Below are 26202 nucleotides of genomic sequence, written 5' to 3' on the forward strand. Positions count from 1 at the left end.
GGGGATGAAACTCGAGCACCTGAAGACTTCCGGTAGAACTCGAACTCGGGCTCAGGCTCTCCCAGGGATACCGTCTCTGCCTCCATCCTTCTCAGTGCTTGCCACCTTGGCTCCCATCTGGCTCCTCCAGGGTGTGGCTGCGCCTCCTGCCACCACCCACCCTTGTCTAAACCTGCCTCTCGGTGCAGAGGAACTTTGGGGGAATTCTCTAGTGGGGGCTGGCCCTGCCTTCATGCAGCTCTGGTCATGTGGCTAGGTGTGGGTGGCTGTGTCCCCACCCGCCTGAGAGTAAGAAAAAGGAGGATCCTGCAGGGAGGATGCCTCGCTGGGGACCGCCCTCACGTTTGAAAAGAGCTGAAGCCTTGAAAGCCTCAGGCGGCGTGGCAGTAGGGCTCGGTGCCTGGGCTATAAATCCCAGCAGGCCGCGGAGGCCTTTGCTAACCTTTGGGCTCTGTCCCCACCTAGAGATCCCAGCGCAGCCTCATCCTACCAGCCCCCAGGTCGGAAAAGGGGTGGGCGGTACCGCGCCCTCGGCGGGCGGGGCCGCCTGGCCCGCGGGGGAGGGGAGAGTGGGGGCGGCTGCGCGGGGCGGGGTCGTGTAGGCCCCGCCCCGGCCGCGAGACTGCGGAGCCGCCCATTGGTCCGGCGAGCAGTGACTCTCGGGCTGAGCAGGAAGGAAACCGCTCCCGAGCGCGGCGGCGTCGTCGTCTCCAGGCCGTGCAGCTCCTGTCGATCTGCCCCCACACCCGCAGCATGAGCGGCCTGCGTGTCTACAGCACGTCGGTCACCGGCTCCCGAGAAGTGAGTGCGCGCCCGCGGCGGCGCTGGGGGAGAGCGCGGGCAGCCAGGTCCCCAGCGGACCCAGCGCCTGGGACCCGCCCCCGGGGCTAGAGGAGGAGGTAGGGGTGGGGGGTGGGGAAGCGGTTTACGGCGCTGGGCACTGCCACCCGGGTGGTGTCTGCGAGCGGGCCCTGTGGCCCCAGCCCAAAACCCTTCATTGGGCATCCTAGATTCTCAGCAGCCCCAGCTTGAAATTCCCACGCCCATCCCCCGTCGTTGGAACACCTGTCCTCTGTCCACATCCCTTCTTCCAGCTAGGCAGACCCAGCCCACGGCCTTCCCATGCCTCACCTATCGTTGGTGTGTGTACCTGGGAGGGACCGGGGTGTCTCCTGGCCAGCCTCCACCCAGGCCTACCCAGCCTTTCCCCCCTGGAGCTCCGGGCACGCCCCATTCCGAACTTGATCCCACTTTTCGTGATTGGGGAGGTCTGTCCTCCCACACCACTGCTGTTGACTCCCCTTCCCTACACCTGGTATCCAGAGAGCCCTCCCCAGGGTGTGGATGTGGAGAATGCAAGCTCCCACTTAGTCCCTTCCCCTCTGTCCAGGTTCCCCCAACAAATCCTCCAGCCTCTTTACTCTAACCTTGTCCACCCTCTGCCCCCAGATCAAGTCTCAGCAGAGTGAGGTGACTCGCATCCTGGATGGGAAGCGCATCCAGTACCAGCTAGTGGACATCTCCCAGGACAACGCTTTGCGGGATGAGATGCGAGCCTTGGCAGGCAACCCCAAGGCGACCCCACCCCAGATTGTCAACGGGGACCAGTACTGTGGGGTATGGGCCAGGGACCGGGGGTGGGGGGAGTCCGACTAAGACAAGGCACCAGCACAAGGTGACCATGTCTTGCCTCCCTTCTCCAGGACTATGAGCTCTTCGTGGAGGCTGTGGAACAAAACACACTTCAGGAGTTCCTGAAACTGGCCTGATCCACGCGGCCCGTTGGACTCCATCTCCACATTCCCCTCAGCCATTGCCCGGCCATGAAGGACCTTGTGACCAACTCCCTGTTCCTCACCTTCTGACCTTGGAGTCCCTCCCCAGCCAGCCAGCCCCTTTCTAACTGTAGCCCCTTCTTCTCTGTTCAAAGGCAACATTCCCTACCCCCAACTAGTCTCAGAAACTGTCTTAAGCAACAGCCCAAAATGCTGACTGCCTCAGCCAGACCCTGGGGCTGCCACCCTGCCTGGCGCTGGCTGATGGGCACCTTTGTTGATTCCATTAGCCGCGGCTCTGCCAAAGGCCCTGCAATCCCTGCCCCGGGAGCCTCGTAGAGAAAATTAAATTCCATTCCATTGGTACTGTGTCGGTTTGGTGTGGCCTGGGCGTTGGGTTCCCTGCTCTGGACAGGGCCGGTGGATGAGATTGTGCATAGGCTGTGCTCCTGTGGGGCTAGCTGAGTTTGCCCATGTGGTGCCTGGGTGTGGCCGCGGATGAGTTTGCATCTATGTGCAGGTTTCTGAGCTTAGGGGAGGGCATCTCCTCCAGTGTCTGTGCATGGGACAGGGTCGGTGACATACCTGTGCCTTGGTGGGCTGCAGGGCATGCCTGTCAATAGTGAAGCCGTGCCACATGGCCGCCTGCCTGCCTGCCTGTGTTCCAGCAGATTGGCTTCAAGTGGGTGTGTCGTGGGAGAGGGCGCAGGCTGCAGTGTGCTCGTGGGGACAGTGGCTTTGTACAGTGTCGAGTGTCCCCCACTTGCTTGGGGTTCTGCGCCTTTCTGCACAGGGATCTGCTGGTCGCCCCCATCCAGGCTGAGCAGGGGCCAGCCTTGCTCTCACTGCAGGGGCTTAGCCCTTCTGGAGAGAAAGAGGAACCTAGAGGACAAAGACGCCGCTGCGGGCCCGCCAGCTGGGTCTCATGTTACGTAGGGGTGGGCTGGGCTCCGCCCCTTCCCTGGCGGGGCCGCGGAGCAGCACTGCGAGAGCTCCTGAAGCAGCTGGTGTGGGGGCGGGCGCTTTATTCAGGGCCCAGGCAGGGGTCGGGGGTTGGTAGTGTGTGGGCCTGGGGGGGGCCGGGGAGGCCGAAGCAGCAGCATGGCGTTGGGCACTAGGCCTGCATCCTGCAGTGTAACCGAGTGGTCGTCGTAAACCACAGGCGGGAACGTGCTGAAGATCTCGAAGGTCCCAGCATCCTGGTTCCTTGAGGCAGGGCAGAAAGGGTCAGGCCTAGACCAGGTCACAGAGCCCCTCTAGCCATCAGCCTTACTCTGCACTCACCTGGCCTTCGCCAGCAGGCCATGCACATCCCCAATAGTGTCCTGTGGTTGCATCATTAGCCGGAAGACCTTTTCACCATCCTCGGACTTGATACGCAGCAAGGATTGCTGGGGTGGGGATGACTCTGGCCACTCCTGGCTCCTGTGGGCCCAAAGGCGGTCAGTGCCCCTGACCCAACCCCTGGGTCCTAGCCTTTCCACTAGGTCCTCACCTCTGTCGCTCAGCAGCCAAGGCAGGCGTCTCCACCAAGATCTCTGGGACCGGGGCAGACAAAGAGCAGTAGTTCTGGAAGTCATTGATAGAGAGTGAACAGAGCTCTGAACTCAACCAGGGGTACACCGTGTTCCCCAGTCGTGACGCACTTTCTCCCTGACCAGGGATGAGTGACTGTGAGCCAGAACGGGGAGGGGGAGGGTTTCCAGATAACCTGGTCCCAGAGCAGAGGAAACATAAGGGAAACTTTGGGAGATCATTTCATTGCCTTCCCAGGAGCCGTACAAGATGCCCAGGCTGAAAACCTAACTTCACAGGGGTCAGGGAGGACTTCTCTCTGGGAGATGGCACTTGAGCTGTGACAGAAGGATGGGTAAGACTTGGAAGTGGTAAAGGAAGAGGGAAATTCCAGAGAGCCCCTTGACAAGTAGTATTTGGAAGTGCTATCAGTTCCTGTGGCTGAAGCTAGGAATCTGGTTGGAGTGGAAGGACAGGGGGTAAGGGGAGGACCAGCATTGGATGATAGGCTTTGAGTGCCGGATGAAATTTGGCCAGAGTGGAGTGGGAGAGATGGGAGCCTGGATCAGAAGGGTGGGCAGTGGGGATGGAGAAAAGGCATAAATTGAGGAGACCTGGGCTGACAGAAAAGTCAGGACTTGGACTTGAGTGGAGCCTGAGGCCTAGGAAGCAGGTCTTTGGAAAGCAGAACCCTAGGAGGAGCAGCAGGACGAGGAGAGCAGGGAGAGGGTGAGTGATATGAGGGAAAAGCCATCCAGGACCAGCTGGGAACTTTAGAGCAAAAGGGGTTTGACCTGTGACCCAAACTTTGGCATTCTCTCCTCTTAAAGCCACAATCCTGCTAACATAGTGGCTGTCAAGATTCTAGCCTGGGCGCTCACCCTTCATGTGAGACAGTGACTGTCCATCCACACATCACCTCTCCACCCACACCCGCCTCCAGCCCCCAGGTCTGTGCTCCTGGCTAACCAGTGCTGAGAGATACTGAGCCAAGTTGTAGGGAAACAGCCCATGACGACTGGGGAGCCAGGGCTGCTCACCTGCAGAGTGTCCCGGATGGGGCCTCTGATATCAACCACTTCGCCTTGCCGGATCACGACTTTAGGGAGTCTCTTCAGAAACTTCTCAGGGGTTAGCCTGGAGTCTGCAAGGAAGGTGTGGGAACCCTCAGCCTGGGGGCGGACTGTGGTGGATGGTGGAGGCGGCCTCCTCAAGCCTGCCCTGCACAGCGCTCCTGCCACCTGGCCCCACCATGGGGTTGAACTCACCTGCGTTCTCTGGCCTGTCCACGATCTTGTGAATCTTCTGGCCCACCACACGCCCCTCGCCTGGGAACGGGTCCAGCCCATTCTCTGGGTAGACCTGATGGCGCAGGTCACTCACCTGACAAGGGAGACAGCAGCAGGCCCAGCTCTGCAGCCTTGGCCCAAAACCTACCCCTGCTTGCCCAAACAGGGCTCCAGCAATGAGCTGAGGCCATCTCTGTTTGACTGATGAGGAAACTGAGGTCCTGGGGGAAAGCAGGAGGACTGAAATCCATGTAGCTTGCACCCACTGGGCTGTGCTCTTCCTGGGAGCACTTCTCCCCATAGCCAGTTGCAGCCGCTGTGCTGCCATCCTCATAGCCCCTCTCAGGAGCCACCCCTCTGCAATGCAGTGGAGCACCTCACTCATCCAAACTAGGCACACCTCCCAGACCCTGGCCTTGACACGGCCAGCCTCAAACGACATTGCTCCTGAGTCTTCCTGTTTTGCACACCTTGGTGGCACACACTCCCCTCGCCTGTCACTATGGGGCACACCACCCTCTGGGGGATGTGGCTTCTGGTGCTTCCCCCATTTCACACCCAACCCCCTACTCCCTTCCAGCCCAATCAGATGCCAACAGGAGTATGTGGGAGAAGCCAGGCCACTTGGCCAAGATTCACCAGGGACCCCAGGCAATGAAGGTGTCCTGCATGCTGGGAAGAGGGTTGGGTGGGGTGTGACCTCAGTGTGCCAGCAGGGGGCACTCTCTGCTCCCCAACCATAGTCCTAGGTTACAGGCACAAACAGCTCCATCCTCCTGGGATCCGCTGATGTGGGCCATCTCTTGCCTCAGAGTAAGGTGTGAGGAAGCTGTTTATCCCTGTCATCTTCCAAACCCCACTCGGAGTGGAGCTTTGAACAACCATCACCTTAAAAGGGACCCCATTGGGGTACAGGCGCCGGAGCTCTGAGGGGAAGAAGCCATCCAGTATGTCTCGGAGGCAGCGCTGCAGGTGGGGAGAGGAAGGATGAGGCCCCAGCAGTACCTGTGTGGAGCCCCTCATCCTGCTTTCTGTCTGGGTTGCAAGGCCCAGGTCCTGCGGTGACCCACACAGGAAATATTCAGAGACCCAGGACTTGTGTGTGTGTGTGGAGGGGGAGCACATCTGCCAGTTGTGCAAGTAACTGGAGGGACAAGGCTGGGGTAAGCAGGGGCTCACCACCTCCAACTAATGTGAGGAAACAAGCAGCTTATCTCCCCTCTTGACCCTACCTGTGTGGCTGGTTCGTGGAAGGGCCGAAAGGGCCCATCAAACATGATGAGGCCATTCCGGTAGAGCTTCAGCGGGATGGGCTCAAGGGTCCTGAACCGGGCCCCACCAGACACTGGAACCACCTGCGTTTCACCTTCAGCCACCAGTTCACTGAGATCCTTCAGACACACCAGCAGCCTGTCAAAGTCCACCTCAGGGGGCGCCAGTGAGTTCCCTAGCAAAGAGGAATGACACCCATGAACTTCTCAGTTCAAAGGCAGTGACCAAGCCTTTGCAGAATGAGGCCCACAGCCCCTCCTCCAGGGGGCACCTAAGTTCCGCTTTTAGTGCTAACTTGTGGGGAGGGAAGATCATGAACATGCCCAGGGTAACAGTTACCTCTCAGCAAGCACTAACTGTAGCCCTCATCCATCCTCCCTTCATCCTAGCACCCACTGTAATGGCTGCAGCCGTCCCTGTTTCAAAAGAGAAACCTGAGGGTTGGAGATGGTTAATGGCTCGCGTGGGGACATGGGGACAGGGACAGGATCTGCCTCCAGGTCTGTGTGTGACAGGCACCGGCTTGGCAGCTAAGAAGCACAGCTCTGAGCTGCTGGCTGTGGATCAAGGCTGAGTTCAGATCCTGGCTCCTCTGCCTGTACCCGTGACTTCACTGCAGGCAGGCACCGCTTTACCCGCCAGCTCTGTCTTCCAGGGCAGAGGAGAACAGTCTCTGCCTCCCCACATGGCAGCGAGGCTCCGAGATGACCATGTACGGGCAGCACATGGTCCATGTTAGTTACCATTACCAGCTCACACAGATGGGCCTCGGATTGCCCCGAGGCTGGGCAGGGGCTATTTACCTCCATCAAACGGGAGGAAACTGGACTTGCCCCATCTCCCACCCACTGGCACCAGCAGGAGAGGGCGTGTGGGTAGGGACAGACAGATGGCTAGCACGGAGGTTTCAGGTGGCTGCTGGGCAGAAAGATAAGGGTTAGACCTTGGATTGTGCAAATGTTTCTGGCATAGCCGCCCTGAGTGGCCCCTGTGAGCCTCAGCTCCTCTCTGAGACACGTTGCCAGTACAGGTGTGCATAAGCTTCAGAGGTTGAAGCTGGCCTGGGGGGACAGCTCTAATAACACGGGTGTCAGAAGGGCGGCGTGTGTGGGTGGGAAACGGTTCTGATTCCTCACGGAACCGGAGCCCCAAGGACGCCTCCTCCTAACCCCAGTGGCTCTCTGGGCCTTCTGGGATGCTGTTTTTCAACAAGACAGACAGGCTGCGCAGGATGTGGGTCCAGACTCTGGGGACCCAATTCCTTCCCCACAGAAGTGCAATGGCAGGGTGGGGAAGTACAGATGTGGGTGGCCTGCTTCCTGTTGCCTTTGTGGCTTCTCAAACGGTAGAGCCCCAGCTGGCCCTCCTTCTCCCAGACATTTCTTATTGAGGTAGAGGCTATCTGCACCACCTCCCTCCTGGGCCCCCTTGGAGTCCCTGGGATAAATGAGAAAGCAGAACATCCCGGACATCCCTGGGATGAGTCAGAACAATAACAACCACCTTTTTTTCATGAACGATTTTCAGAACACATGGGTGATCCTAGATAACAGGAAAGCTCATCTCTTTAAGTCCAGTCCCAGGGGCTGGAGAGATAGCACAGCGGGTAGGGCGTTTGTCTTGCACGCGGCCGACCCAGGTTCGATTCCCAGCATCCCATATGGTCCCCTGAGCACCACCAGGAGTAATTCCTGAGTGTAGAGCCAGGAGTAACCCCTGTGCATTGCCGGGTGTGACCCAAAAAGAAAAAAACAATAAGTCCAGTCCCAGTATCCTGACAGATGGGAAAGTGAAGTCAAGTGACTCAATCCATGGAATCCCCAAACAGGGTCATTAGGACCACTCTATCCGACAGTGCTGAGGGGCTATTCCAGGAGTGTGCTCAGGAGTGATCCTGGCGGTGCTCAGGGGACCATGGGCGTGAAACATGACTGCTGCCACCAGAGCAGCCAACAAGGCAAGTGCCTTACCCGCTGTACTGTCTGGCCCTGGATGCCAGGGCTGCTTCAGGGAGCAAAGGGGCATGGGGTATGGGCACGAGTAGGGGCAGAAGCAAACCCAGGGGAATAGCTGGATGCAGGGAATTAAGAAAAGCAGTTTGAGATTAACTAAAGGCCTTAAGCCGGCCTGGTGGACAGAGGCGAGCAGCGCAAAAGCACAGCTCAGGGAGGTGTGGCCAGGTAAGTAAGGTGGCACTTTGGCTTCCCTGGAAGGGCGATGACGGGCATCCTGCTCCTGCCCATCAGATCCAGCCCTGAACTAAAGAGGAGACAGCAAGCTGGTTCCAGGCTAAGCACCCGGAACTCTGTGCCTACCCCCTGCACACTCAGGTGGACACTGGGCCTTGTGAGGTGACAGGCCATGCTGCTTATAGGTCATGCTTATAGATCGATAACCATGCAGGCCCCCAGACTCGCTGGGGACACAGAACAGGAGTGTTTCCCTCTGAAGCCATGACTGCTTTAAAGGAAACATGGACGTGGGAGCTGAGCAACTTGGCCACCTCCCAAGGCCCTCAGACCCAGGCTCCCCACTGCAGCCCGGGGCTGCTGCGCTGGAGCTGTGTCACCTTGGCAGGTGGGCTGGCTTCTCTGGGCCTCAGCTGCTGCTTCTATAAATGCGGGCAGCAGGCCTCAGCTCACGGGCTGTTGTGGCGCTCAGGCTGCGGTTGTCATTGACACTCCACCCTCTGCCTCTCCGGGCTCACAGTGCTCACCACCTCCTCTGAGGCCTACCAGGAACCCTGCATCCTGAGGCCAGACCCAGCTCCTGCGTTCCTAGGCCCGGAGTGTGACTCCTTTAGCCTTCATCACAAGCTGCGCTGCTTTTGCCCGCTAGGCTTGCCAACCATGCTAGGCACTCACTGCACACGGGCCTGGCCCAGAGTGGGCGCCCCCAAGCAGGCGCTGGGCCATACCACCATGCTCTGCTGGGCCCTGCAAGTCCAGGTTCTCCCCCTGCCCGCACCCCCCCATCCTTATTTGAGTGTAGAAAACTAAGTGAGTGACAACTGCCCCACTGCTCTGGTCCAGAGCCTCTTCGGGTTGGCCCCTCCCCTGGTGCTGTGAAACAGTGAGCAAGGGGGCCTGCACCTCCTCACCTCACCCTGGCAAGAGCAGCTGAGCGGGACCCATGCCACTTTTCTCACACCTGGGCCACCTCCCCTTAGAGCCAGGCAGAGGTAGAAACCAGGTCAGAGAGTATCACTGCCTGTGCCACCCACCCCTGCTGTGGGGTGTTTGCCGACGACACATCTCTGTACAGAGGCTGCCCCAGTGCCCAGAAGGGGCCCCCTCCGCACCCCCTGCCCACTGCGTGTACATGCCCTGCCTGGGAGCCACATCAGGGCCAAATGGGCTGGTAAGGCCCAGGGTCTTGGTCACTGTCCATTCACCCCATACCAGCCCACAGGAACGCTCAGCACGCAAGATGCTGCTAGGTCTCCATGCCTGGGATCACTCTACATGTGAGCATGGACTCAGGGGCAAAGCTGTTTGCCCACATGGTGCCATCCAACCCAGACTTCTTCGCCTAGTTCATTTTCACTGCAGAGTCCAGAGCCCTGCCTAGTGCCTAGAGGCCTGCGCCCAAGAAATTGCAGGGGAACAGAACAGTGCAAGTTGGCATCAAGAAGCTGGAGGTAGGATTTAAAGTGAGCTTCCGAAGAGGGAAAGAAACGGGCAATGGGGCGGAGGGGGGGAGCAGGGGGGCAGAGAGTGTGGACACAGCAGAGGTGACCACAGCAGAGGTGGAGGTAGTGAGGCTGAGGGGACCTGCGGGCCTTCAGCTCCCTGAGGGTCCACCCAGATGGAGAAACAGGGCAGGAAGAGCTGGGGGGGAGGGGGGAAGGAAGGTGGAAGGAGGGAAAGCGGTGGGGGGGAGGGGGGAGCTGATGGCAGGAAGGGTGATAGAGGAGGGGAGAGTGGGACTTGAGAGAATGGGGAGGAGAAGGAGGAGTTTAGAGAGCTGGGAGAGGCAGAGATGAGGGAGGAAGGGGAGGAGTCCAGAGCAGCCGGCTGGAGCTTTCCTGCCTAAGGCTCACCCAAGCCTGGGTAGTGTGGCCAGAGCAGGGCTGAAGGCTGGACGGGATGGGAGCAGGCTCCAGCCTCAGGTCAAGGTCCAGCTACACTTTCCTCCACTTTCCTCCCCGGCCCCTGAGCCTTCTCCCTCTCTCCAGTGAGAGTCCTCCCTCCTACAACACCTGAATCAGCCCCAGTTTGGCCCCTCACAGCTACCCTGTTTCCTCCCCCAACCACTGCCCCTAGTTCCCACAGAGAAAGAACCATGCTGGCTTAGTGGGCCCAAGGGCTTTGGGGTCAGAGCATGCTGGCGAGTGGGGAACGGGAAGGAGAGGAGCAGGAAAGCAGTACGGGTCCCGGAGCAAGAGTACCGGAAGGGCATTGTCTAGCATGAGGCCAACCTGGGTTGTCTCCAGCATCTGATAGGGTCCCCGGAGAGTCCTGCCAGGAGCCCTGAGCACAGAGCCAGGAGTAAGCCCTAAAAATAGTGCCTGTGTGTATCTCCCCTCCCCCACCAAAGAAAGGTGGGGTGGAGAGAAAGCATGAGAAGATGCTAGAAATGAATTCACATATATCAAGCAGAAAAGCTCCATGTTGAAGACCCAAAAAAAGCAAAGGGAAGCAGCTGCACAGAGCGGGGGTGGAGGGGAGGGGGTGTAGCTGCAGGCATTAGCTCAGCTCAGCTCACAAAGCAGTGGGGTTGCTCCGCTGGGGGTGGCGCCGGCAAGAATCCAGAGAGCCAGGTCAGCAAACCATTTCCCCAAAGGGGCAGGGAGGCCCCATGGGCAGGAGGAAAATTCAGCTCTTCCTCTCCACCAGCTTGCAGAGTTCTAAGGCCTGTGTGTGTGTGGGGGGGGGGGGGGACTTTCCTGGCTCCCCCAGGCTCCCAGAGTGGTCTGTCTGCACCCAGGCCTGCTGTGTGGAGGCTGCAGGACTTTGGTGTTCCCTCCTCAACTCTGCCCATCACCCCCTGGAGCTCAGCATCTTCCTCACAAAGGGTCACACCTGACTCCCGCCCCCTCAGGTCAGTCTATCACCCAGGCCACAGACCTGCCTTCTAAAGCTCTCCCCACTGCCCCTTCTAGAACTGAACCCCCAACATCAGCACCCCCCCACCCCCCCACCCCCCGTGGCTGTGATCCCCTTCCAGGTGGGCACAGAAGTCTTGGTCCCTTAATTCAGCCGCCCGCTCTCCAGGCTCCAGGCAAAGGGAGTCACTTCCGCCTGCGTATGAAAGGCTGGTGTGGAAACACTTGGGAAGCTGGGGGTGGCTTGGATCAGTGGGAAGAGACATTTTTTAGAACAAGCAGTGAGGGCGGTACGAACTAAGATTCGGGGACCTAACCAGTGCTGCAGCTGAGGAGAAGGGACTCTCGGCAGTTGAGGCTGTTTTTATCAAGCAGGAAATGCATGAGTGCTGTCACCTTCCAGATTGTTCCCTTAGGAGACAGGCCCATGCTCCCAAGAGACTACACTGCCTCTGACTAGAAAACAGAACGAGCTTCTACTTGTTGGGCTGCTTAAGTACAAGGTCAGTGTCAGGTGCTCTGTGTCTCACCCACTGACTCCTCATGACATTTTTTAAAACTGGGGCCCACAAGCAAAAAAAAAAAAAGACCCGGGTTCGATTCCCAGCATCCCATATGGTCCCCTGAGCACTGCCAGGAGTAATTCCTGAGTGCAGAGCCAGGAGTAACCCCTGTACATCGCCAGGTGTGACCCAAAAAGAAAATTTAAAAGATGGGGGCCACAAGGCCAGAAGTGCAGTGAGAGGATAAGGACACTGCTTGTACAGACCAACCTGGCTTTGATTATCAGCACAGCATATGGTCCCCCAAGCACCACCAGGAGTGATCACTGCCTTGAGCACTACTAGGTGTGGTCCCAAAATAAACAGGAAGGCCATGTGGGGCCTAACTCGGAAACTGCGCCCCCGAAGTCCCTGGCGCCACCGCCCCCACCTCATTTCTGATAACTTGAGGCTCAGAGACTAGTTTTGTGCCCATGTCACATGTGTAATAGGAGGTGGAGTTGGTATGAGGGAACAGGTTTGACTAATCCCAGAACCGGGCAAAGTACTAGGAAGCAACCCCCATTATTCTCTGAGGAGAATGGGTCCTGCTTTCAGAAACCTCCAAGTTCATGGGACACATCCCTCTAGATATTAGTTAAAAACAAAAAGGGGTGGGTCCCACTAAAGGATGGCAAAGGATTCGCTTTAAATGAACCTTGAAAGGAAGTCTGAGGAGACAGCAGAATCCTGAGGTTCAGGGCCAGCTTCCAAGGGTCAGAGGCGTGCGTGTGTGCGTGTGTGTGTGTGTGTGTGTGTGTGTGTGTGTGTGTGTGTGCATGTGTGCAAGCGCACGTTATAGACCATGGTGCCTGAAACAAGTGAAGTCTTGCTAAACCTTGTCTCTGGAACCTTGACAATTAAGCAATCTGAGGGCATCAGAGGAAGAAAGTGGTGGCAGCAAGTTAGGGGTCAGTGACGGGGTCAAGCAGGAAATGTATGCATGTTGCCAGCTGAGGCCTTCCTCCTGTCCCTAGGTCAGAGTTAAGTGTGGGAGGCCTGGGCATACATGAAGTGGCCTTGGGACCGCTGCTGGCTAACAGGAAGCTGTTAGAAATTTTGTGAGGGGCTGGGGACAGACCCCCTGCTCTACCTGGCTTCCAGAACTTCATGGTTGTCATCCAGTCCCTCTCGCTATCCTCTGAGTCCTTGTGGTCCGAGGGCTCACCCACCCACAGCAGGCCATAATCAGCAAGAAATCTCTGTGAGGAGAGAAGAGGGTGGGGAGTTGGCACCATCAGCTCGGCCCCTTCTCAGGGAAACCCAGTCCCCAGTGTCAGTCCTCGGTGCCCAGAGCTCACTGGGCCAAAGGGCAGCCTGAGGAATGTGGCCACTTCTTGGCTCTTCATGAAATGGAAAGAACAGCATCTACTCTGCATATGCTCATAAGAAAATGCATGGGGCTGAAGCAATAGCACAGCGGGTAGGGCGTTTGCCTTGCATGCGGCCGACCTGAGTTCGATTCCCAGCATCCCATATGGTCCCCTGAGCGCCGCTAGGAGTAATTCCTGAGTGCAGAGCCAGGAATAACCCCTGTGCATTGCCGGGTGTGACCTAAAAAGCAAAAAAAAAAAAAAAAAAAAAAAAAAAAAAGTGCATGTCCAGCCTTTGCCAAGTATCTGGCACAGGAAAGAGCTTGCTGGAGGCTTGCATGGTGGCAGCAGGGGACTTTGTGGGTCTGGGTGTGCAGAGGGGCAGAACTGCCTGCCTGGACATGGTTGCCCATGCACAGCTCCACACCTCATCCTAGGAAAACTGAATTGTCTATATCCTCAGCTCAGTTTCTCAACGCTGCTTCCTCAGTTCCTCAGTTCTGCAGCCCAAGGACACTGCCCGTTGCCTAACCCGGTGATAACACCCTGTCTTCATCTCTTACAACATGGCCTTCCTTTTCAGTTTTTTCCACAGGTTCCCCGTCTTCTACCCAACATTTGACATGAGGGCCACGGGGCCCCCTTCACTGATGGTTCTCATCCGGTCCCAAATAGCTACAGACCATGCCCCCAGCTGGACTGAATGCAGACCTCTCCCCTGAGAACCTGTCATCTGTACTTTAGTGTCTAACAGACACCTGAAAAGCAACTTACCCCAAACTGTTCTGACTCCCTGCTTCCAGCCTCCAAATCTCCTGTCTCAGAGAACAGCACCCCCTCTGACCAGGCCTCACCCCTGACCCTCTCTCCTCTGCCCACTCTACTCCACCCTCCCACTCCTTTCTAGGGTTCCCCATTCTCTGTAGCACAAAACAGCCCTTCACGACGGCAAGGCCCTGTGATGTGGTCCCTTCAGCCCCCACTGCCCCTCTTGCTCCCTACAACCACCCACAAGTTGCAGTTCAGTGCGGGGAGGATGAGTGCTTCCCTGGCCCCCTCCTCATCCTCATGGGCTTTAGTCCAGTGCCACCAAGTGACCCCAACTCCTCTCTTTTCAGGCACACACTTCAGCATTTTATCTCATCCCCAGAGTTAACTGGGCCAAGGGGGTAGCCTGAGGAATGTGGCCACTTCTCGGCTGGGTCTCTTTCTGTGATCCTGTTTGCATCTCGCCCCACACCTCCCGTCCACTCCAAGAGGTGGGGGGCTGCCCCAGTGCCTTGCAGGGTGCTGGCACACGCGAGCAGTATGGAATGAGTTGACTTCCACCATTTACGAAATAATACACAGGTGAACGCTGGGAAGGTGGGTCACAGCTGCAGAGGCCACAGCCCCAGTGTTCCCAGTGGCCCGGGAGCAGCTATGTTTATTTACACCCTACCTTTCCCGTGTCCCATGGGGAGGGCCCACAGCTGTGGCTGTGGCTTGGGGGTTGCTTCTGTGGTCAGATTAGGGCTTTGGAAACCAATTTTGAGTGGAGAAGGGAAGTTAAAGCTCAGAAAGCTCTAGCAGAGCCAGTGGGGAGCGGGGAGCTTCCTCCCTCGCTTAGGGTCCCTTCAGTTCAGGCCTGGCCATATGAATGGGGTGTGGGCAGGAACAAGAAAGGTGGGTAACACAGGTATGGGGAATGGAGGGTAGTTAAGATAGAGGAGGGTGCTTTATCACATACTAGTGTAATTGATCACTCTGAACGTGAACTGGGTGTTGAAAGTAGGTAAAGGGATATACATGATAATTCAGCATCTGTATTGCAAACCATAATGCAGAGAGAGAGGAAGAGAGAGAGAGAGAGAGAGAGAGAGAGAGAGAGAGAGAGAGAGAGAGAGAGAGAGAGATTGGTGCCTGCCATAGAGGCAGCAGGAGTGGGGGGTGGCTTGAAGGGATAGGAGGGAAACTGGGGACACTGGTACTGGAAAATACATTGGTTGGAGGGATGGCTATTGGAAAATTGTATGACCGAAACGCAATCATGAACAGCTTTGTAATGCTGTATCTCACAGTGATTAAATTAAAAAAAAAAAACAGAGAAAAGAAAAAGGAAAAAGAAAAGTGGGTAAAATAGGATTAGCTTCTGCAGCCGGGAGCTGTGCTGGTCCTGGGAGGGCAGCAGTGGACAGGAGAAAAGTGGTCCTCCTCTCAGAGCTCACACCCTACAAGGAATGAGGCGTAAACCCAGAGAACACATAGGGCCAGCCAGAGATGGGGTGGGGGGTCACACTGTGGAAGGGCCCTCACCTCAATTTGACACTGAAGTTGTTCTGGGGGCCACCCCTGGGGTGCTCAGGGTCTACACTAAGCTCTGCACTCGGAGATTTTTTTTTCTTTTTGGGTCACACCCAGGCGATGCTCAGGGGTTACTGCTGGCAGTGCTTGGGGAACCATACGGGAAGCCAGGGATTGAACTTTGGTCTGCCGCTTACGAGGCAAATGCCCTACCTGCTTATGCTATCGCTCCTGCCCCTCAGAGATCACTTCTAACTGGACTTGAGGGACCATATGTGGTGCTGGAGATAAAACCTGGATCAGCGGCATACAAGGCAAGTGCTCTACCTGCTGTTCTATCTCTCTGGCCCTGACACTGAGCATGAAAGAGAGCTGGTGATGTGGGGAGTGGAAAGAACACTGCAGGTGAAGGAAGGAGCAGGGGCCAAGGTGCTGAAGAGTGATGTGGGCCGCAAGGCAGAGGGGGCCCTGGATGAGGAGCGGGGAGGGGCAGCAGGACCGCCCAGCCCGAGAGCAGGTGTCCCAGTAGCAGCCCACCCCCACCCCGCACCACCCCACTAAAGCTGGGCAGGAAGCTGTTTGGTGAGTGCTGGGAAGTGGGCAGACTGTTTCCGGGGGGCAGGCAGCCCGCTGAGGCCTCTCACCTCCATCTCCGCCACCTGTTTCTGCAGTTTCCTGCATGTGGTCTCCAGCTCCCGCTGCTTGTAGGCGGCTGCACCATTGGGAAAGACGGGAGGGTTCCGCAGCCAAGCGTGGAAGCGGCCAAGCCACCTCTGCCGTGGGTCATCCCAGAGGCTGTCCCTAGGGAACTGCCTCAGGGCCTCTGCCCCCATAGAGATGCTGCTGCCCCTCACCCCGAGAAGAGGCTTCAGGGATGCCCTGTTCCCTCCTCGTACAAGGGCAGGACCCCAGGAGGCACAGGCCTGGCTGTCACTGCCCAGACCCCACCCAGGCCTCAGCTCCATGCTCAGGCCACCCAGAGAAGCCAAGCCCTGTGGAGAGTGCCTCTTACCCGGGCTCCCCTGAAGGGTCTCCACTAATTCTTCCAGGGCCTTTATCTTCTTGTCCTGCAGTAACAAGATAAGTAGGAGGCTCCTGGAGCTCAGGGAGCCCTTTCCAATGGAGGAGACTAAATGTGGCCTCACCCACACCTGGGCACAACACCCCCCCCCCCACACACACACACCCACACACACATATACACACAGCCTTCAGGAGCCCTCCAAGTGTGAGGCTCTGGATGCCACCTGTGGAGGTCAGGGGGCTCAGCTGTGAAGATCCCCCTGCCCTTAGTCCCGTTATAAGGAGCCAGACCAGTCAGAGGCCACAGGGGCCCTCAAGTTGGCTGGTTCGGTGGGGGAAGATGGTTCTAGAACCCATTCAACCTGGCCTCCCCAGCCCATGGCCCTCTGCTCCTCAGACTGGAACCTGGCCTTCTCTCCGCCGGACTCCCACCTTGTTCAGCAGCTCTTCACTCTGGATTTTCACCCTCCATTCCAGTTCACGTAAGTTCTTCACCATGTTGCCCATCGCCTCCGAGTTCTGATCCATAGGGACTGACAAGCAGACAGAGTCCTGGAGCCCAGGCCGGGGCTAACGGTTAGGGGCCCAGGGGAGGGGAGAGGGAATCCCAAGTGTACAAATGAGAGTACCAGGTGCTACCACAGAGAGAATAAGAGCCACTCTAGCACTTTCCACGAATCAATTCCCATGCTCATCAGGGAGGATGGGCTTCAGGAACAGGCAGAGAACTTCAGGCTTTTGTCCAAGTGTACAAGTAATTGGCGCAATGTACTGATAACTTTGAGCATTATCCAAAGTGCACAATCAATCTCATGGGCCCCTGAATCCTGCTGACAGTGGCCTGGGTTCTTCAAAGAGGCATCATCATTTTTCTTTTTCTTTTTTTTTTTTTTCAACTCTATATCATTGATCAGAGGGTCTATCTTTATTCAAATGCCATGCTGTTTTTTTGTTTTGTTTTGTTTTTTTGTTTTTAAAGTTGCAAGTCTTTTTTTTTTTTTGCACTTTTTATTTATTTGTGTGTGGGGGGGGCAGCATCATTTTTCAAAGCTAGGGACACTATAAAATATGTCAATCTAGCAGTGCACAGCCTGTGAATAGGACCCAGATCTAACGAGAAAAGCAGTACACTAGTTCTGGAATGTGAGGAAAGGAACATATGAAGGAGATTGGTATTGCTAAGTGTCTGTATCCTTAGGTGTGACTGTGAGATTGTGGTTGTGTCATTTTTGGGTTTTTTTTTTTTGTTGTTGTTGTTGTTCACACTACTCAGGGCTGATTTTTAACTCTGCACTCAGGGGTCACTTCTGGCAGACTCAGGAGACCATATGGGTCAGCTGCATTTAGACAATACCACTGTACTATTGCTACAGCTCTTGGCTGTGGAGTTTCCTATTCTTAGGAGATGCACACCGAGGTGTCTGCAGGTAAAATGCCATACCAATTCAATTCATTTCTAAATGGTTCATGAAAAAATATGCTTCAAGGGGATAGAAAATACAGTGGGAGGGCTGGAGTGATAGCACAGAGGGTAAGGTGTTTGCCTTGCATGCGGCCGACCCAAGTTCGATTCCCAGCATCCCATATGGTCCCCTGAGCACCGCCAAGAATAATTCCTGAGTGCAGAGCTAGGAGTAACCCCTGTGCATCGCTGGGTGTGAACCAAAAAGAAAAAAAAATACATATAAGTGGTGAAGGCACTTGCCTTGCACTCACCTGACTGGAGTTCTATCCCATATGGTCCCAAGCACCACCAGGAGTAATTCCTGACTGCAGAGCCAGGAGTAATCTCTGAGCATCACAGGGTGTTGACCCCAAAGAAAAATGCTTATAGGGGCTGAAAAGATAGTATCACAGGTAGGACGCTTGCCTTGTACATGGCTGATTCGGGTTCAATCCCCAGCACCCATCTGGTCTTCCCTGAGCCTACAGGAGTGATCCCTTTGTGTAGAGCCAGGAGCAGTCCTAAACACTTCCAGGTGTGCCTCCGAAACAAAGAAACAAAATAGGTAGGCTAGAGGGACTGGAGAGATGGTGCAGGAGGTAAGGCACTTGCCTTGCCTGTGGATGCAACCCTGGTTGAAATTCCCAGTACCACATATGGTTGCCTGAGCACTGCCAGGGATCACTTCTGAGCACAAGGCCAGGAGTAGGCCCTAAATACTGTCAAGTGTGTTCCAAACTACCCCCTATAAATAAATTTATTCAGTAATCTAAAAACAAAATAACAAATCATGATTAAGTAATGCTAGGTGAATTTGCATTTAGAAATTAATGTAATATACCATACTGACAGACTAAAAATATGTATGGCTATTATATATGCTTATTAAAAATATATCTGGGCATTAGCCCACCCTCACATGAATTGATATGCAAGTTGTATATATCTAACACCAAAACACAACTAAACAAGGTATTAGAACAAATACATTATTATCTAGTCCTTACTCTGGAGAACCTGACAGGCTACCAAAAGTATCCTGCCCACACGGCAGAGTCTGGCAAACTCCCCGTGGCGTATTCAATATGCCAAAAACCAGTAACAATGATGGGTCTCATTCTCCTGACCCTGAAAGAGCCTCGAATGTGGCACTTTTTAAAATCTCAGGGCTAGGATGAAGGACATTACTGGGGCCTGCTCGAGGCAATCGATGAACAACAAGATGACAGTGATACAGTGATTAGCACAAAACCCTTACATGTGCAATAACACCGTGAGTCTACACTGAACTGAGAATGTCTTGGAGTTGGTGGAGAAACCATCCAGAAGCTGCCTTCATAGGACTCCTGAGGATGTGGGATGATAAATCACCCCTGACGAGCTGAGATGACTTCAAACATTTCTGATGAGTTGTGGTCAAAAGCCTCTTAAAGGAATACAAACATTTGGGATTGAAGCACATGGACCGTGGCTGAGCTCACTGAGGCAGCATGGAGACAGGAGAACCCAGCGAGAGGAACATGGCCCGGAAAAGCCAGAAGAGCAGAGGAAGGGAGGAAAGAGCAGGGAGGGGAGCCGTGCGGGAGAAAGGTGTTTTGGAGACCAGACCTATGAGGTGAGGGGGCACGGGTGGAGTAGCAGAACGCTGCTGTGCAAAGAGGCGCAAGACAAGTCCTCAAGGATGACCACATTAGGGACTAACATTGGCTGAGAGCAGAATGAAGCAGGGAAGAGGCAGAGAGAGCACGGATGGTCGTTGCACGATTGAAAATGTCCCTAGTGGAGGTGGAGGAGAGCCTGGCTGTGTGTACAGGCATGGCTATGGACCACAATTCCCCAGGTGTCAGATGGAGGGTGAGTTTGGTGGAGGACTACCTTGGACATGCTGATGCAGGTGTTTCCATTCCCATTTCTAAGAAATGGAGACAGGGGCTGGAGCGATAGCACAGCGGGTAGGGCATTTGCCTCGCACACGGCCGACCCGAGTTCGATTCCCAGCATCCCATATGGTCCCCTGAGCACCGCCAGGAGTAATTCCTGAGTGCAGAGCCAGAAGTAACCCCTGTGCATCGCTGGGTGTGATCCAAAAAGAAAAAACAAAAAAAAGAAATGGAGACAGAGGTTGTGCACTCAAGATGCCCCAGCCAGGGGTAAAATTCCCACCTCATCCCGCTTTGCTCCAGGTTCTCAGACTCAGCCCCTCATGCTGTACTCAGCCCCCCTACCAGTGCAAGCTTCCCCTTCGCCCAGGCGCGCTCCATCCTGCTACCTCTGGGTAGCAACCCTCCCACTCCACTCTCCTTCCTGACTTGCAGGATCACCACAGCCCTGAAAGGATGGTGTGTGCCAGGCCAGACTCCTCAGGGGCTGCAGGACCTGGCCTAGAACCAGGCGATGGCAGGAAATGGATGACTGGAAGCTGAGTTCTAACTCCAGCTTTATGGCTCTGTGACCCAGAGTCCTGAGTCCACTAATGGGACTGATGGGGACTCCATCTCCAGCCTTGTCTGGGGTTCGGTCGGACTCCCTGAGCTAATGGAGGGGTTAGGACAAACCAGGCCCTGGACAGGTTTGGGGGTGCAGACACATGGTCACTGTCAGCCAGCAGAGAGCCAGTGCCATCTCTCATTGGACCTGGCCTTTCTGCTGTTGGGGACCCAGACACCCCTGTTGGTCTTTGCTCTCACCTTGCCTGCTCACAGGGGCCCCTAAGACACCATAGCAGGAAGGGAAAGTGATGCTTTCTTCTGAGCCATTCAGCGTGTTCACCTCATCTTCTGTAGACAAGAGTGCATAGGTCACTGGTGAGGTGACCACAGGAAAGGGGGCCCCGGGCCCTGGTCAGAGTGAAACCACCTGTACTCTGTCCCCCAATGCTAAGGATGTCTAGAAGCAAGGATTCAACCAATCCAACTCCGGGGGCGGGGGGGAGAAGCTGACTATTCAGACTCCAGGGATGGGATTCAAAGGCATGAGCCTGAAGGGTTAGGGGAGGTGAGGAAAGTCCCAAGGGAGGGGGATTTGTGTCTCTGGCAGGACAACTTCTCAGTCCTTTCATGGGGTTCCTTTTTACAGTCGGTGGGGGGTTCAGAAATTCAGGGTGATGGCTGCTAAAGTGGGGGGTAATCTTCTAATTCGAGCATGGCCAGGAGGACGCTCTGGGCTCAGGAGGTAAAAGGGTGGGGGGAATGAGACGGGGCATCAGCCCTGGCTGAGGGTCTCACCCTCTCTTCATGCACCACTGCCAATAACCCTGCTGCCAGGCAGTGCGGGTGAGTGGGAGCCCAAGGGAGGAGCCCACACTTACCAGCACCGTGGATTTTAAAGCTTCGTCTCCTGGGAAACCGGGAAAGAAGGGGAAGGAAGACAAGTAAGTTAGGAACCCCTGGATCATGTCAGGGGAAAGGCTCCAGACACCAGCCCCCCAAGGAGCCTAAGGAGAGTGGGGCTGGGCCTCTGCCTCCTGAGGAAAGCCACCTCCAAATCCACCTCTGGCACAGGCAGGCCAAGGTTGGAATTATTTGATGCCTCCCCAGTGGTGAGGATGAGCCAAGGGCCATGTCTTGGGTGGAAGGTGACATCCATTCCCAAACCCAGGAGCCCAACTCTAGCTCTGCTCTGAATAGCTGCGGGACTCCAGGCCTCTCACTTAACCTCTCTGCATCTCCTTCGCCTCTGTGTGAGTCAAAGTGATGTTCTGGGGGCTGTAGCGATAGTACAGCAGATAGGGTGTTTGCCTCACAGGCAGCTAACTCAGATTCAATCTCCAGCACTCCATATGGTCTCCCAAGCACTGCCAGGAGTAATTCCTGAGTGCAGAGCCAGGAGTAACCCCTGAGCATTGCTGGCTATGAACCAAAAACCAAAAGAAAAAAAAAAGGTGATATTCCGAAAAGTATGGATAGGTCGGAAAATATTGTAAAAAGGCACATGGCTAGGCAGGTAAGATTCCCATCCTTTAGTCATCCTTGCCTATCACAGAAAGGCACACTTCAATGTTTGTGGGGTTCATACAGTCAAAGGGCCCTGGATCTCAGCAGGGGGATCAACAACCAGCTCCCAGAAAGTAGAAAGAGAAAGAAAAATTGGTCAGAGAGAGAAAGCTACCAGACTCCTCAGTATTGTCCCTAGGAGGCTAGCAGTAATGGGGGCCAGCTGAAGTGATAATACAGGCCTTGTACATGGCCAACCTGGGCAACCTGGCATCCCATATGCATATGGTCCCCTGAGCACCACCAGGAGTGATCCCTGAACACAGAACCAGGAGTAAACCCTGAGCATTGCCAGGTGTGGCCCCCAAAAAGACCAAAACTACAAAACAAAAGAAAAGGCTAGCAGTCATCCTCGCTGTGGGGGGCCGGGGTGCTCTGCCCATGTAAGGGTGTTCCTTACCATGAACTCACAGGCTCTGGCTGCAGGGGAGCTTTCCGGGTCTTACCAAGGGAGGCCAAAGGTGAGCTCATAGTTCCACTTCCAGTTCCTGTCAAGGACTCCCTAAGAAGGAAGAAGTAAGTTCTGGGTTCATAGGGGCCATGGCTTCAGGGAGTGGCCTGAGATGTCCTCTCACCCAGCTCCTTTTCCCAAGGAGCAGCACTTTCTGGCCATGTTCCTACAGAAGTTTCTACAGGTCGTTTGGCATCTGGATCCCTGCGCTTGCTGCCCACCTGCTCCTCCTGCTACACGTGCTTCTGCTCCAGTCCCAGAGGCCTCCAGATGCGGTGATGGAGCAGAGTGGAGTGGGAATGGAGGGGCAAAAGCTTGGGGCTTCCTCAAGTCTTAAAGTTTGGACAAAAGGGAATGGAGATTGAGTTCAGTTTTAAATTGCAATGATTCTCAAGGTATTGAAGCCTCCATAAAACCCCAAAAAGGATGGGCTCTGGGAGTGGAGACAGCTCAATGGGGGCTGGGGCGTATTCCCATGTAAAAGGCCCACGTTTGATCCTGTCACCACGTGGTCCCCTGAGCACAACCAGGAGTAACTCCAGAGCACAAAACTAGGAACAGCACCTGTGCACCTCCAAGTGTGCCCCCAAACCTCCCAGAAAGGGGGGGGCTTTGGAGAGCTTTCAGGCAGGTGGTCATGTATAGATTCAAGGAGGTGTGGCATGCCTGGGGAGGGCATGGAAGCTCTGCACCTTTCCCCACACCTTTTTTATTTGTTTTTGCTTTTTGGGTCACACCCTGCGATACACAGGGGTTACTCCTGGCTTTGCACTCAGGAATTACTCCTGGCGGTGCTCAGGAGACCATATGGGGTGCTGGGAATTGAACCTGGGTCGGCCACATGCCAGGCAAACGCCCTCCCCGCTATGCTATTGCACCAGCCCCCTCCCCATATCTTTTGGGCATCTCTTCCCAATGGCTACTGCGATGATGCTTGGTAATCAATTGGCAATCTCATGAGCACATGAGCTGGGGAAGGCACTCTAGCAAATGAATCCAACTAAGAAGTGGGTTACAGGAAGCTCTGATTAACCTCTAGTTAGTAACAATCTGGGCACCTGGGCATCTGGCCCTGAAGCAAAGGGTGGTCTTGGGAGACTGAGCCTTTACATGTGGATACTATATCTAGGTGAACAGTGTTGGAACTGAGTTGACCATTCAGACAGGCTGCTGTGTCAAATATCTTCTTCCCGTGATGAGCTTCCACCCACCCCAGCACTGGAACAGGGTCTGACAGCCCCACTGAACTTGGTCAGGATAGCAGAATGCAGGCTCTGGTCACAGTCTACCACCCACCAGTGCAGTCCAGGCCATAGAGATGGCAAAAGGAGCCAGATGGCCCAGTGGGAGAGATCCAATGCCTCACATGTGCCTCACTGGGTGCAACCTTCAGTGCCACACACACACACATACACACACACACATACACACACACACAGAGGCTGGGATAGCAATATCTCACTATAGTAAGGTAGTGTTACTGAAAGCAGTCAGGGGTAGCACATATAACATCCCTAGCCCAGTATCTTGCACACAAGCAACACCTAAAATAGTGAATCATGGCTGTGGTTGTGTTTCTATCTGACACATGTTTCGCTTCCTTCCCTTTCCTTCTCAAAGGTCAGTGCACACCAGGGACATAGACAAAGGTCGCTATGGTATTCTGTAACCAGTATGCTATATGACTAGTATCTAGAAATTCTAGGGCCAAGGACTTCTGTGAGGGCTTGAATCAAGTCTCTGTTCCACTCTGGAAATAAATGTTTCTGGTCCTCACCAAATCAGATATCCAACAAGGGGTTCTGGATGCAGCCCCGAGTTCATTGAAACCAGGTGCTCACTCTAGGCACCCTTCCCAAGGGCCAGACGCAGAATGTCCTCACTCTCACCATCCATTCTCCCACTCTCCCTGGCCTGCCCCAGCCCCTGCCAACTTGTATGGGCATCCTCCTGGTTTGTGTGCCCAAGCATGCCAGTCGCTCATGGTCTCATGGTTCCCTTTGCCAGTCTGTACATGCTGTCAGAATCCAAAGTATATATATTTTCTCCTTTCTTTTGTCTTTTGTTTTCTTCCCCTCCCTCCTCTCTTCCTTTCTCCTCTCTCTTTCCTCTCTCTCTCTCCCCTCTCCTCTCCCCCGCCCCCCTCATACTTTAGGTCTCTCAGGGCTACTCCCAGGGCCTTATGAGGGGCTCCCTCCCAGCAGTGCTGGAGGACTATGCAGTGCTGTGGTGGAACCTACACCCCCTGTGAGCAAAGCATGAGCTCCAGCCTTCGAGACACCTCCGAAACATCTTAACACAGATGAACACAGTGACTCCTGCCCTCACCCTATGTCCCCAACCACCGTCCACCCCTACACACCTGAGCCACTATGACTGTCAAACCCAAACACTCCAGATCTTTGCACCCAGCCTGGAACCCCGTCCCAGGATAGTTTCCCCTCTTCTATCCCTCAGTTTAATTCCTCTCTTTTTTTCTCCCCTAGTTTATTTTTAAATTATATTTTCACTTTTTTACTTAAAATTATAAATTCAAGGCTGGAGAGACAGTAAAGATAGTACATAAGTTCCTCCCACCTCTCTTCTTAATAAAATCCACCGCTCCTGGCTACATTTTTTTCTCGCTCCTTCCTACCAAAACCTGCAGGTTAAACTCTCAGCATCTCACACAGAGCTGCTCCTGACCATGCCACTGTTGGTCACCTGAGAAGCTATCCATATCCTTCATTGGGCCTGTGACAGTGGCTGCCAACTGGTTTCCAATAGCGAAGATTAATTTCTCTACGGAGTTACAAGAGACCCTGTGAGGGTGACTGCGGTCTCTCCCCATCAGTCTGGGGACTGCTGACTCAGGAGAGAGCCATATTAACTTCTTTCACTCTGGGGCATCCAGGAGCACTCTGTCGTCCCCATCAACTTGGGGCACTGAGTAGAAGACTGTGTCCTGTGTCCCTACATATCCGGGACCCAAATCAGGGCGGTGTCTAACACCATCCTTCATCACAATCCTCCGCCTATTAGTTCCCCCACCCCACCTCATTCCCCCAGGTCCCAGTATTGTCCAGCACTGACCGGGCTCGGCCGGCTGCGTGCCTTCAAGACCTAAATCCACCGCTAGAAGCGCTCAGGGAACGACTTCTGTGCACCAAAATTCACCCCGGGATGCCGGGCGTCTCATCCTGTCGCCTCCACCCTTAGCTCTGGTGAACGGCAGTCCGAATCCACTATCATCAGGGCGCGGAGAGCCTTTTGGGAATGCTGGTCCTTGGGGCTCGTGAATCCTTGGGTCTCTGGTGATCTAAGGCCTCAGCCTATGAGGGGGAATTCGGGTTCAGAAAGGCTTTGCTGGGGGGCGGGACTCACCAGACAGAGCCACCGAGCCGTCCGGAGGCGCCGCCATCTTGTTGTCACGCGGTTTCCCAGGCGACCAGGATCATGCACTTCTCATTGGCTAACTCGAGGGCGGCGGAGGCGGGTACAGTCATCGCTACTTAAATTCTATTGGCCTATAGTGTCTAAACTCGAGCGAGGTACTTCAAGTCCCAGAATCCACTGCTCTGGACGTACCGGGTTTGGCGGACTGAGCGTTCAACCCGCGCAGAAAGCGGGAACCTGGGTTTAGATTCCTGAAGCTGCTGGAAACATCAGGACCTGTGTATATGGTCCCGACGCTGTTTCCGCTAAATTGATTCTTGGGAAGTTACTTATCTTTCTAATCTTCTTTCCCCATTTGACCAACGTGGTACTGATGTTTCTTAAATCTGAATTTCTATGCTAACTTCTTGACCAGATGCTGCCCTAACGGGACGCCCACATTTTAGTTCTTTATGTAAAGTTCGCGTTTGATACTCCTTTACCTTTGGATTTGTCCCCTCCGGGTAGAGGGCAGGGAGGTTTAGAGGGCTCTTTGGGACCTGGGTGGAAGGAGGCGGGCCCGCTGGTGATGGGTTGTATTGGAATGATGTGTGTATGAAAAGTATGGTTGACGGTACTGTAGATCCAGATACTTCAGTAAAAATGGTTTAAAACAAAAAGGGGGGGCGGAGCCATAGTAGGGCTTTTGCCTTACATGCAGAGGACCCGGTTCGATCCCCAGCATCCCAGATGGTCCGCCAAGAACCACCAGAATTCATTCCTGAGTGCAGAATCGACAGTAACCCATGGGCATTGCTGGTATGACTCAAAAAGCCAAAAAAAATAAAATTTAAAAAAAGATTCTTCCCTTCCTTGAATCTCATCTGTAAAATTTAAATGTT

At 54.9% G+C, this 26202-nt stretch overlaps 2 protein-coding genes and 1 long non-coding RNA gene across 4 annotated transcripts in view; 2 read left to right on the plus strand and 1 right to left on the minus strand.

Moving 5' to 3' along the window:
* The first annotated feature begins 630 nt into the window (after nucleotides 1-630).
* SH3BGRL3 (SH3 domain binding glutamate rich protein like 3) lies at nucleotides 631-2141 on the plus strand. The gene is made up of 3 exons (XM_056123349.1): nucleotides 631-801; nucleotides 1450-1617; nucleotides 1704-2141. Exons 1-3 carry the CDS (start codon nucleotides 754-756, stop codon nucleotides 1767-1769), a joined length of 282 nt encoding a protein of 93 aa, XP_055979324.1. The 5' UTR covers nucleotides 631-753; the 3' UTR covers nucleotides 1770-2141.
* A 657-nt stretch (nucleotides 2142-2798) lies between these two features.
* On the minus strand, nucleotides 2799-25336 carry UBXN11 (UBX domain protein 11). Of its 2 annotated transcripts, XM_056123274.1 has the most exons (14): nucleotides 25310-25336; nucleotides 21942-21997; nucleotides 20811-20839; nucleotides 16492-16611; nucleotides 16049-16103; nucleotides 15681-15748; nucleotides 12534-12642; nucleotides 5812-6026; nucleotides 5468-5545; nucleotides 4559-4673; nucleotides 4331-4434; nucleotides 3271-3344; nucleotides 3060-3200; nucleotides 2799-2981 (listed from the first exon to the last, which is right to left on the minus strand). In XM_056123274.1, the coding sequence occupies exons 2-14, from the start codon at nucleotides 21964-21966 to the stop codon at nucleotides 2804-2806; spliced, it is 1311 nt and encodes a 436-aa protein (XP_055979249.1). In that variant the 5' UTR covers nucleotides 21967-21997; nucleotides 25310-25336; the 3' UTR covers nucleotides 2799-2803. The 2 variants fall into 2 exon arrangements, with proteins under 2 accessions (XP_055979249.1, XP_055979250.1); XM_056123275.1 differs by lacking the exons at nucleotides 20811-20839; nucleotides 21942-21997; nucleotides 25310-25336 and adding an exon at nucleotides 20191-20365 and having other exon boundaries at nucleotides 16492-16592.
* Nucleotides 9432-26202, plus strand: part of LOC130031779 (uncharacterized) — a 30279-nt gene continuing 13508 nt past the window's right edge. Inside the window, exon 1 of the long non-coding RNA XR_008793707.1 lies at nucleotides 9432-9491. This is a non-coding gene — a long non-coding RNA (uncharacterized LOC130031779). The remainder of the gene's footprint in view (nucleotides 9492-26202) is intronic.

Source organism: Sorex fumeus, unplaced genomic scaffold (genome assembly GCF_029834395.1).
Source record: "Sorex fumeus unplaced genomic scaffold, SorFum_2.1 ptg000047l, whole genome shotgun sequence".
NCBI lineage: Eukaryota > Metazoa > Chordata > Mammalia > Eulipotyphla > Soricidae > Sorex > Sorex fumeus.